General features: G+C 34.2%; 2 protein-coding genes and 1 non-coding gene across 6 annotated transcripts; 2 read left to right on the top strand and 1 right to left on the bottom strand.

Moving 5' to 3' along the window:
- TRNAA-UGC lies at window positions 2,082–2,154 on the top strand. Its single transcript has one exon. It is a non-coding gene; the product is annotated as a tRNA-Ala (tRNA).
- Window positions 2,440–6,217, bottom strand: LOC104710261 (probable methyltransferase PMT5). 3 transcript variants are annotated; one of them, XR_002033162.1, is made up of 10 exons: window positions 5,899–6,216; window positions 4,774–5,610; window positions 4,552–4,687; window positions 4,235–4,475; window positions 3,889–4,114; window positions 3,649–3,806; window positions 3,250–3,553; window positions 3,014–3,146; window positions 2,691–2,921; window positions 2,440–2,605 (listed from the first exon to the last, which is right to left on the bottom strand). XR_002033162.1 is itself a non-coding variant. In XM_010426839.2 (9 exons), the coding sequence occupies exons 2-9, from the start codon at window positions 5,286–5,288 to the stop codon at window positions 2,772–2,774; spliced, it is 1,863 nt and encodes a 620-aa protein (XP_010425141.1). In that variant the 5' UTR covers window positions 5,289–5,610; window positions 5,899–6,216; the 3' UTR covers window positions 2,440–2,771. The 3 variants fall into 3 exon arrangements, 2 of the variants coding, with proteins under 2 accessions (XP_010425141.1, XP_019084833.1); XM_010426839.2 differs by having other exon boundaries at window positions 2,440–2,921; XM_019229288.1 differs by lacking the exon at window positions 2,440–2,605 and having other exon boundaries at window positions 2,772–2,921; window positions 4,774–5,622; window positions 5,899–6,217.
- LOC104710260 lies at window positions 8,805–11,278 on the top strand. Of its 2 annotated transcripts, none has more exons than XM_010426836.2 (3): window positions 8,805–8,928; window positions 9,497–9,677; window positions 9,792–11,278. In XM_010426836.2, exons 2-3 carry the CDS (start codon window positions 9,512–9,514, stop codon window positions 11,009–11,011), a joined length of 1,386 nt encoding a protein of 461 aa, XP_010425138.1. In that variant the 5' UTR covers window positions 8,805–8,928; window positions 9,497–9,511; the 3' UTR covers window positions 11,012–11,278. The 2 variants fall into 2 exon arrangements, with proteins under 2 accessions (XP_010425138.1, XP_010425137.1); XM_010426835.2 differs by having other exon boundaries at window positions 9,789–11,278.

The following is a 12,612-nucleotide window of genomic DNA, read 5'->3' as shown; positions in this document are numbered from 1 at the left end:
AAAATTTTCATATAAGGGTAAAATAGTCATTAAAAATTAAAAGAGGGCATAAATAAAAATGACCAGAAAAGAGGGTATTTTTGAAAAGGAGTATATCAAAAGGGGCATTTTTAATAATTTGTTAAAAATGCCCCTTTTGATATACCCCTTTTCAAAAAGATATGGAAAAAGGGGCATTTTTGAGAATGCCCCATCCTTCAATGTGGGACAAAATTTGAGTGTACCTGGTTTCCTTCTTTTTTATTTCGTTCAATCACATTTTTTTAATATTAATTCATGTGGAAGGTAGAAATAAATTTTTTTATTAGTTCTCCTATTATATTTTGCTGTTCTTATTTGGATTAAAATTTTTTTTTTTGAATTACTAAAAGGTTCTGGGCCTAGGCCCGTACATCCTCTCTAGCCAGGGACCAGAGCATTTTATATGGTCTCCTCCCAAGCGCCGTCCCTCGAACCAGCGATCTCTAGACTTTGCCAGAGAGTCTTTACCAATTGAGCTATCGACGCTTGGTTGGATTTAAATTTTAAAATCATAAGAAATATAATTTTATAATTATTTTTCAAAAATATATACTAACTAATAAAAAAAGATATGGAAAAATATTGTTTAGAAATTCATAAAACCAAAGTATAAACATATATATATATATAAAATATAATGAAATTCAGTAAATTAATAATGATCCACGATCGGACCGGATCGGTCCAGTGACCCAGAAAGTTGTCCGGTTCGCTTTCTGAGTCGGGTTTAAAAACATTGGTCAAATATATGAGTGTATGTACGCTAAACCATATCGAGATCTAAATTAGTTCGTAAACAAACTGCTTCTTAAGCAATCCCCAAAACTCTTTTTCTATAATTCTTTTTTTTGGCTTTCGTCAGCTAACGAACATTATTGCCACATTACTCCGTTAAAAAAAAAACTACACTTAAACATACCCATATAAGTAGAACCATATCGCTCACAATTAATATTCTAAAGCATGCATATGGCACATTGATTAGTTTAATAAATATGAAAACATATGGACTTTAGTGACATAATCCTAGGAAGACTTTGTGGAATTTTTTTTTTTTTTTCAACCAAATTATAATAATTAAAATATAACTCCATGATTGGTTGCCCAAACAGGAGGATACGAGTTTACAAAGGTAGAATCTGAAGGTAGAGATCGTGAAGATCGAGCTAGGCAGTCGGCTCTAACATTGGCGTCTCGAGGAATCCTGGTGAGGGTGAAGGAGGTATAGGAACTTCGAAACAGTGAGAAATCCTCTAACAGATTAGAAAAAGGCAGCCAGTCTTCCGGCGTCTGCACCATCGCCGTTAGCTCTACGCTATCCATCTCAAAAGCCTGACAATTGATTCCAGCCACCAGTAAAGACTCCATAGTCCAGATCAACGCTTGTAATTCTGCATGTAGAGGGGATATACTCCGACGATGACTCTGTGCTCCCAACAAGATCGTTGTAAGCTCTCCACTGCAACACCACCAGCCCAAACCCTGGTAGGGGTCTGTACCTTTCCAAGAACCATCAACTTGGCATCGGGGAGAGGAACCCCTGTCCCACTGACTTTGTGAAAAAATTATCAGTTACGTTTTATAATCTAACTCGTTTTTTTTTTTTGAGACGGAGCTAGGTAGAATGAAAACTATATCAATTTAACAAATGAATAAACATGAAAAAAAGTTGGTAAAACAAGATTCTAGAATTTAGTTTGATCAAATAATTTTGACACGTAGTAATAACTTAAAAAGTAAATTTCATTTGCATATTCAATATTTAACAGGATTAGGGCATGTATATAAATCTATCAAAAAGAGGAAAACATCTATATATATATATATATCCTAAAATTATTGGTGGTGTCTATATATCACATTAGAAGAATTATAAATTATTATGTATATTATTGTTATGTAAATTCTTCTTTTTTGTTTTTTTTTTAATATATTTTCTTAAGTTAAATTTTTCGATTATGTAAACTTTACCATATCGCTCACAATACATTGAACGCTACTACTTCTTGAATAAGAGATATATTCGAATATATAAAAATATTGGAAGATAATAATCAATTGGGGATGTAGCTCAAATGGTAGAGCGCTCGCTTTGCATGCGAGAGGCACGGGGTTCGATCCCTCGCATCTCCACTTTTCTGACATTTTTCTATTTCCATCAAATCATACAAAAAATCCTGAAATTTTTTGCACTTAAAGAGGTAAGATTCAAAGTTTATAAACATGTTTCATGTAGAAAACTCATTCTACTAATCATCTCAATCTTTCAAAAAAAGATACATTGTGGAATATAAAATAAAAAGAAATAATCCCTGTTTACAAAAATCAAAGAGCAAACAAAAATTGGATGAATGAAATATATATAGCTACATTTTTTTTTTTTGTTCCAGAGCAATATTTAAAGAGGAAAAAGAAAAATTAAAGAATATTTGAATCTAAACTCTTTCATCTACTCATAGCTACAGCTTCCACTTACATATAGAGCCAGCCTCCTTCTCAAGATTTTAAAAAGCCATCCAGAAATAACAAAAACAAAAAGATATGATCTCTCTCCAGAGTTTGCAGGAGATATATAAATTTGGATCTGTTTATAAACAAATAACATTTTGGTTGATTACTTAGAAGCTCCAGATTTTGATTTCGGTTGAAGTAAGAGAGAGAGATCTTACCAGTGAAAAAGACTGTGTAGTGAGTGTTGTTTATATGGTGAAGTGAAAGAAGCATGAAAACTTTTTGATGTTGCTTTTCAGTTATTTTTTAAGGAATGGTTTCTGACAGACAAGAAGTCTTTGGTCACTACCATCTTGAAGATCAATGACTCGTGCTTCCCATCGCACTCGAGCTGTTAGTGCTCGAGCCATCTCAATTACTCCCACCTTGTCACTTAGAACAACCCATCCCTATTAAAACCATTCACATGTATGTCAAGTTTATTACTAATTAAGGTTTCAGGATCTTATGGGAAATAAAGGAATGGTGTTAGTATAAGAACCTCAGGTCGAAGAATCCGATCCATCTCCAAGAATAAGTCCATTAGACTGCATCGCTCAGAGCTAAGATGTGTAAGAAGTTCATTGGCATGAAGCATGTCGTACGTTCTAGGATATGTTGGGAATGGTTCACACCTACAAAATGAATAAAAAACAGTTTTGGTGCGTTTAACCATATCATCATAGTTCAAAGGAAATAGTTTTTATGCGAGTTTCAAAGGCAAGAAAACACACTCACCAGTCATGTAGAACACCGGCGAAACCACGATCAAGTATGATAGGAAGAGTGTTACGTGCATTGACTGGGACAACATTCATAACCCAAGCTGATTTGCCTTCGTCAAGTAAAGCCGCATTCAAATTCCCAAAACGAGCATTCATGTCCATCACGTTGCGTATCATGTTAAAAGGAGGGAGAGGATCTTCATCACCGGGTCTCTTCGGGTGGTCAGAGAATATTAGAGGCGTAAGCAAGGACCAATAATTTTTCAGCGCTGATCTCCATATTTGTGTATCCTCAATGAATTCTTCAGGTTTCAAACCTGAAATATTCAATATAATCGAAAACAAGATGTTACAATCTGAAAGTACCAAGTGAATAAGAAGCAATGAAGTGGCTATCAAAAGAGATACTTTCCATGAGTTTCAAGCCCAGCTGAGGTTGTTCCTGCAACAGCAGACCTGTTCTGAATAGGAATCCAGCGTTTACTCGTGGTTCCGCTTATACATGGAACCAGTGGGTGGTAATACGGAACACTATCTCCGTCTTTGCAAAGAGGTATAGAAGCTTGGGAACTACACAAACCAAGAAAAGCATCAGTAGAGGAAAACCAAAACTTACACTTTCACCAAGAACATGTCTCAAGATTCTACTTACCGAGACGAATAGCAATTTAAATCTGTAGTTTTCTGCCAAAGAAACGTCTCGTCCTGCTGAGCTGTTATACTCCAGCAGATTTTCTTTGATAACTCATCAACCCTTGTCGAAATGCTCGTTTTCTTAGTATCCGGTGAGTTTCCTTGTGCTTTGTTCGTAGGAGATGTTAAAACAAAGTATCCACCAGGTTTCAGAACACGATCCACTTCCAAAAGTAGCATTGCATCTGCTTAAGGAAAAAAACAGAACGTCGCCATATCAGCACAATTATCCAAATTACCAGATTTCAACCTAAGAAACTTAAAGACAACGTATCACACTCCCGACACATGTTGATGTAATTTACCTTTGATATCCCAAGTAGTGCCACATTGAGCACAATGGACCATGTCAAAAGACAATGCTGGGTAAGGAAGCTGTTTTGAAAAGAAATTGCCAATCATTGCAGGAAGGCCTCTCTCTAGAGCTAACTGGACTTGGCTCCCAGTTGCCTCATACTCAGCAATACATATAGGCATCAACTTCAAAGACACTAAATGTGCACCAAAGCTACCAAAGCCACAACCAATGTCTAACACAGTTCGTACCTGAAAGCATGAGAAAAATCTGAAAAACTGGAGCTGAAAAGTTGATGTGTACGATGATAAGACTAAGAATACTTACACCTGCTTGAGCAAATTCAGTATCGCTTCCTAAACCTATCATCTCAGCAATTTGACGAGCATAGTCTTTGACTCCATCAAAGACTTGTCCATCCTCCGAGTGAAAGGTTATTTGATTCTCTTCAAGCAACATTAACCTAATAATGATAATAAGGATTTAGAGAAATTACAAAACAGAACCAAATACATGGGGAAACTATAACTGTATGTCAAAAGAAAAGACCTCGTTGTCACGGTTCCTGACGAAAGAAACTGGTCTTTGGTTATCTTCACGTTCCCACTCCATATGATATCTCTACCAAGTGGCCACCTAAGTGGTATTTTATAGTCTCTGGGAGGACGAACTACACATCTTTCCTTCTCTCTTTCAAACTCGCAATGTCGATCTAACTCCTCACCTTCTTGAAGCCCAGCAAGCAAATTCCCAGTGATGTTATAACAAGGCACATAGCTTTCTCTTTCTTTACCACACAAAGGAAACTCTTTAAGACTAGCTCCTAAGGAGAGAGACCTTAGATCAAGATAGTCAACAGCAGCTTGCTCCTTAATCCTCCTATAGTTACTATAAATGTTGGGCACAAGTGTCGAACTTGAAGAAGAATCATACGAATTCGAAGTAAATGGTGATATAATAGTAACTAAAGCCACAACACCGACAATGAAGAAAAGTAACCCTCTGATCCGTGGTCTGAGACCAAAAACAGAGGAAACACTCTTGTACCAAGAACCTCCTCTCATATCACAAAAATCAAACCACCACTAATCCCTCTTGCTGCTGCCCACAGAAACTTTGTCATCCGCTTCTTTTCAAACAAGTCTCAATTTTTGGAAGTAACATAGTCTCATCCATTACCTCATCAAGCCAATTCAATTCCACAAACCTCTCAAGCTCTTTTATGATCCAAATCAGGAAATTGGCACTAGTAGTAAGTAAGTAAGTAGATGCCAAAATTCAGAACCAAATCTCGATGTAACCAAAAATTGAAGATTAAACTCTCCAAAGGGCAATGCCAATTACGGGAAAGATTCAAAATCTGAGCATCAAACAAATCAAACCCACCTGCAACCAAATCTCACAGATCAAAAAAAAAAAGAAAAAAAATCAAAACTTTTTTCCCAAAAAAAGAAACATTACCACTTCTAGTGAATCTATACATTAAGCGAATTTTGCTTTTTTTCTCTCGACAAATATTCACCAAAAAAAAAAAAGGCTTTATAACAATTCTATGGATAAACCCATGATTGAGATCTCGAGAATGACGAGCAAGATCAGATCAAAAAAAATAAATGCAGCAAAAAAAAACAAAAATCCACGACAAAGATCAATTAGGGTTTTTGAGATGCGTACCGAAGTTAATAGATTTCAGAGAGAGCAAGAAACACAACAATGGCAATGAGAGAGATTCAGAAGAAGAGAAGAGAGAGAAGAGAATGTGAGATTCCAATTATATGGGCACTCTCTTTTTTTTTTTTTACTCTGCTCTGCGTTGAGTTCGTTTTTTATTTTATTATCTGAATAAAGATTAATAAGCAAAGTGTTAAATGATGATTAAGAGAGATTAATTAAAGTGATTTTAATTATAATTTAGATCTAAGAAAGTGTGTGTAAGTAAAACTTTATAAAACCAAGAATTGTTAAATTTTGTTTTTTGGTTTGTTCTTCCAGCAAAAAAACAGTCATGAAAGAAGCTGCGATGGAGAGGAGAATAATTGCGAATTCGTGGTGCACTTTTGCTTTTTGTGGCATTTATTAAATTGGTCTCTTTGTCTTTTGGGTGTCTCTTTTAGTATTTTATTGTTTTCTTGAAATTCACTACTACTATGATTAATTAATTAGCATTATTATGTTGTTGTTATTGGTGAGCAATAACAATCCACTACCATAAAGAAAATTTTTTAACTCAATAATAAATGTACTCAGAAAAGAGATTTTCTTTGCGTCAAATAATTTTTAAATAAAAATAAATCGTCCTTATTACGGGAATGAAAGTCATTATAATTTTATTGCAAAAGAGGAAAAAAAACAAATCAGGCAACAAAACGTCAAAGCAATCGTTTTCATATGTCCCCACTAATTAAATACTGAAAGAAAACAAATTCTAAGTAGTATCTTCTTCACATTTTACAACACAACAAACTGTTATTTATCCCTAAATAATATTCAGAAGAAAAAAAAAACAAGAACGAAATTAAAAAAATTACGGATAAGGATCGAACTTGGGCAATTATCCTACTATATTAATTAAGAAGTACAAATATAAAACTAACCTTAAAATGTGTAAAAAATTACATTCAATTGCCATTAGAAAAAAATAATTAAGTTTAATTAACTAATTTAAATAAATATAATTAATTAAAAATAAAAAACACTTACGGATCAAATATTAAAAAATCTAAAAAGTAATTTTCTCTATCTAATAAATTATGGACGAAATTACTAATTATTTTTTTAAAAAAATATATAAACCAATCAGAATTTTAAAAACTAAGAATTTATATCCAAGTATACAATACAATTATTTTTAATAACTAAATTCGAAGATTTTGTTAAGTTTTCAAATTATGATTCTCCTATCATCTTTATTTTATTTTATTTACAAATTGTTTGGAATTTTCATATAATACTTATAATTTAAAATGCATATTTTTTTTGTATATGTTGTGATTTTATTTTTTTTAAAACGAAGATATATTATTCATTGTATGAAATGTGTGTTTTAATTTCCACATTGGCAGGTTGGTAAAACTAAATTTATATAAATAATAAATTAATAATTTTTATTTACTCACAATTATAATATTAAAATTACTATTTTATATTTCACATAATAATGATGCCAATATAAAACTGTAATAATACATCAAAAATAAAATACTATAATATTCTAAAATAATTAGTATTCAAATAGACTAATAGATTTACATAACAATTTTAAATAAATATTATCTCAAACAAAATAACTTAAAAAACAATAATTTTAATTATTATATTATAATTTTTTTTAAAAATGTTGACCCGTGCTTTAAGCACGGGATATATCCTAGTATAACATTATAAAAACAACATGATCAAATTAGTACAAGTGATTTATAGATCAGTCCCTTTACACTGTTTGTATTAGATTGTCTACAAATCGTCTCTATTTGAACAACTTCGTTTTGATGATTTCTTATATTGTCTTCTTGTCTACCTCATAAAGAGAAGTCGCTTATAAATATTCCAAGGCTTTAGGTTGCTATAGTCAATTTGATGTCTCAGGTTTATTTGGAATATCATCCGCTTTGGACGTTAGATGTTTCGTAGGAGTTGTGAATCACAAGAGAAGAGTCATCAATTCTATCTCTGAATACGTATAGCTCGTACCCAAAGTGTGTCAAAATCATGTTTTCACTAAATCTCCAAATATGTTATTGTTATACGAAGCTTTGTTAACTATTACATGTGACTATCTAACAATATTCTACTATTTACCGTCTCTTGAATTGTATCTATTGACTACCTTATCACCCTTTCTAGGTTCTTTTCTACTAGCTATTACAGGTTACCATCTCTAAATAATACAATTGCCAAATTCTTTTAAGGTTAAAAGCTATATAACGTGCCACACTGCAAGGTTGTCCACAGATCATCACAACCATCACCATTGCATTGATACCACAATAAATTTGTTGAAACAAAGATGTTGCCGTATAAAATGAAAACTATATCATATTTAGTTAAGAGCTTGAGCTCAACATCTTTAAACAACAACAAGATGCAAAAATCAAACAAAATTACTACAAATTAAATCTTGCAAAATCATATAAATTTTTTAATCCATCTACATAGTTTCATCAAAGCAGAAGGAAGTCACAAATATGTATCCAATTTTAGTTGCTATGTGAACATGTAACATCAGTTGGGGAAAACTTACATTTCTAATGAGTTTTTACCTTCTTCTTTTTTTTGTTAAAGTATTATTTTAAAATATATATAAATAAGTTTTTACCTTTTTAAATAATTGGTCATTTTTTTGCAAGGTATAATTCTATTTAAGATTTTGTTTGATTTCCATTATTGCGATGATTTATTTATAGCTGATTTTTTAAGATCATACTATTATTTTTCTCACTTCGGTTTAGATCGGTTTAAGTTAAACCAATAAATAAGCCTAGATAACAAAGTTGATTACACGTGCTGGTTTAAGTTGAGGCTATTTTTGTAACTTCTTATTTGAGAGGATTTTTAATAAGTTTACGCCTCTCTCCTTTGTTCCTATCCTAAACTCGAACCGTAACCCTAGCCGCCTTGGAAAATTTCCCAATTCTTTTTTTTCTTTTTTTTCGAACAAATTCGCTCAGATCCTCTCCTTGTCCCAGATCAATCTTCAAATCAATTGTAATTTTCTTCTTCTTCTTAATTTTATCTGTCGATTGATACCTGTTTTGATACCATCCTTCGATATCTTCAAAGCTAGGGTTTTTTTCAATTGAGTTCTTGATTTTGATCACAAATCGATAGATCTGTTTAGGCGTTTTTCTGGGTACCGATTCTTTTTAACATCCCTGGCTTAATTTCACGTTTTCCCCAATTTTTTATAACCCTAATTTGTTCGTCGTGAGTACCTATTATATCGTTAGATCTGTAAAATTGATTTGGGGCTTTTGTTCCTCGTACTTGAAATTGATTGATTCTTGATTTTTGGACTCTTGATTTTGTGGTTTTAGACGTGAATTGAAAATTCTAGGGTTAGGTTTCGAATTTGGGGATTTTTTAATTTGGGGGAAAAATAATTCCTTAGACTTTTTGACAATAAATCAAAATTACACTAATACCCACATCTACCTTAAAACATCAAAATCAATCATCGTTTTGTCTCTCTAATTATGGAATTGTCCATATGTAACAAAACTTAACGAATGTTATAAAGAAAGTTACTAAATTGACTTTGGTTCTTACCATTCAGGTTCTAAAACAAAAAATGGGACTAAAGCGACCTTTTGATGCTGAAGAGATGCAAGAGTGCAATGCTAAACATGCAAGACAGCTAACGTATAACAACCATGACCAGCTGAACCAGTTTGACGAAGCTGATCCGTATCATCATCATGTTTCTTCTATGGAGAAGAAGACGACAGGTGTTTTAGGTAACAATGAAAACCTCTAATGCTAGAATTTAATATACTCTGTTCTGCTAAGTTTTATCTTAAAGCAAGTGTTTTTAACTTTGGGTGTTTTTTTTTTTTTTCTTGTTGCAGTAGACGGTCTGAGTGATCTTTGTCGGAACCCGACGTGGACTAATGATGCTATTCATGTTGAGAAGGGTTTTGACTCGTCTGCACCGTTTTCGTGGATCCCAATAACCGATTTGTGTCAGGAAGATTCTCAGTCTGGAGGGTCGACTCAGTCAGCTCTTTCTAATCAATCTTCTGATTCGGATTTCACCTGGAGGCCACTTTCACCAGTGGGAGACGTTTATTCTTGTCTGATGAATCAGCCACCTAGGAAACAAGTTCCTCTTGGGTCTAACCACCAGGCGGATATTCCTGAGTTTGTCCTTGATCGGTCTGAGGGTACTAACGGTGACTTGGAAGAGAAGCTAATGGGAAAGTGCATCATACCAATGCCTAACTCAGACCTTTGTGGAACTGGCCAAGGAAGAAAGGAATGTCTTTGCTCAGATAAATACTCTATAAGATGTGTGCAGCGACATATCATGGAAGCCAGAGAAGGGATGGTTGAAAGGATTGGGTACGAAAGGTTTCTGGAGTTGGGGTTGTGTGGAATGGGGGAGGAAGTTGCAAGCTTGTGGACTGAAGACGAAGAAGATCTCTTTCACAGGGTTGTGTACTCTCATCCTTTTTCAGTGGGTCGCAACTTCTGGAGGCAATTAAAGGAAACGTTTCCTTCAAGAACCATGAAGGAATTTGTTAGTTACTACTTCAATGTCTTCATCTTGCGGAGACGAGGTGCTCAGAATCGGTTCAAAGCACTAGACATCGACAGTGATGATGACGAGTGGCAAGTTGAATATAAGATTTTTTACAGCACCAAATCTTTAGATGAGGAAGAAGACAACAATGGAAATCGCTCCTCGTATGAAGATAACGAGGAAGAAGAAACCAACAGCAGCGATGATGATGATGATGAAGAAGAAGAAGACTCACCAAGTAACGATGCTCATTGTGTATATATGGATAAAGCTTCAAGAGACAGTGTCGGTGAGGAGGTAAATGTGGAAGACGACTCATGTTTGTCCTTCGAGTTACAAGACTCCAATTTGATCTTCAGTCACAACCCAATCGAAAACAGAGAGTGTCACAGATCTGGTGATGAGTCGTATAAGTATGATGATCAGAGACTCACATCAGATTGTTGGACCAAGAACAACGACCTTCTACCAACTTCCAACATCATTGAGGAAATATTTGGTCAAGAAGACTGGGAAGATAATGATGATGATAACTTGAAGGGGAAGTAAATGTAAAAAAATAGTTTTCTCAATCCTCTTCCATGGATTTCTGCTAAGGTTTATTTTTTTTCCTATGTGAATTATTAAAAAAAAAATAATGCAGAAGTTTTCTCCTTGAAGTTTTTGTTGGTTTAGGTTGAAGAAGAAGAGACTTCCTGATTGATTTGACTCTGTAAAAAAATCTATTAAGAATCCAGGAACCTTTTTTGTTTTTTTTTGTTGTGTACATTATTTTGCTGTAAAAAAGAAATGAACAAAGGAATGGTAAGTTATCCATGTGTTTGTATTAAACTAGTTTACACAATAACTTTTCCATAACACAAATGCAGTTGCCTCGTTAAATTAAACCTGAACTTTTCCAACGTATGAGCATTTTTGGAAGACGAAGCCGTCGCGAAAGACGCATTCGATTCCAAATTTTACCGACTTAGGGGATCAAAGATGGTCATGGGATGAACAAAACTTGTTCGATATGTTTTAAGTTTGAGAGTTCGTAACAAAAGTAAGACATGATGAGGAAGGATGGAGGACCATGTTTAACTTTAGTGTGAAAAGAAAAACAAACCCTCATTGTAAAAAAAAAAAAAAAAAAACAAACCCACAAGTTGTTCACGTTTGGTTTGTTATTACTATTTCTTATTTAGTGTGTATACTACAATCATGCAATGGTCTATATATGGACAAAAATATGCCAAACCTTGATATTTTTTATGTTATATAATTTTTTATGCCAAACCTCGATATGTTTTAAGTTTGAGAGTTCGTAACTGTTACGAATCGAGCACAGATTTACTCAATACTCTTGATCAATCTCTCTAAGACTCTTGCGGAATCACTCGATAAGCTTGAAAGAAACGAAACAAAGAAAAAATTAAGAAACGCGAGACACAAGAATTGTTAACCCAGTTCGACGAGATTGGTATGATCAAGTCTACGTCTGGGGCCGAATCAATCCGGCAAATCCACTAGAAAATAGAAGTATACAGCTCAATGAGCTTACAACAATGGCGGATTCACTCTTTGATTCTCTCTCTCTCACAATACAAAAGATCAAAGAGTAACGAAATGAATGAAGAAGATAAAGATAAGAAACGATTCGTTTCTGTTATAACAGTTAAGACTCCACTGCAGTTAGAGACTCTGACTTTCTCTTCTTCTGATCGGTTTAATCAGCAATCCCAAACCGGAAATAACCGCCTGCTCCAATTACTCATAACCCAGCTAAACCAACCAGATTACTGAAATTGAACCAGAACCAAAACCACAACACTCCACCTTGATTCTATTTCACCCTTTCTATCATGAACCTGCACTCACATGGACCTGACCTTCGGCTGTGACGAACTCCTCGTCTTAGTTGAGCAACTTTAGAAACTCTAAAGCTGCTTCAAACTTTTTCACCGGTATGCCTTTAGTAAGCATATCTGCAGGATTTACGGCAGTGTCGATCTTGAGCACCTCAACATTCCCTTCTTCTACCACATCCCTGATAAAATTGTATTTCACCGCCACATGCTTAGTCTTGCCGTGAAACGTACTGTTCTTGGACAAACAGATAGCCGACTGATAATCGCACCATACCAAAACCTTGTCTTGCTTAAAACCCATAT

This window comes from Camelina sativa, chromosome 9 (assembly GCF_000633955.1).
Source record: "Camelina sativa cultivar DH55 chromosome 9, Cs, whole genome shotgun sequence".
NCBI classification, from domain to species: domain Eukaryota; kingdom Viridiplantae; phylum Streptophyta; class Magnoliopsida; order Brassicales; family Brassicaceae; genus Camelina; species Camelina sativa.
This window is presented reverse-complemented; position numbering and strand designations above follow the sequence as displayed.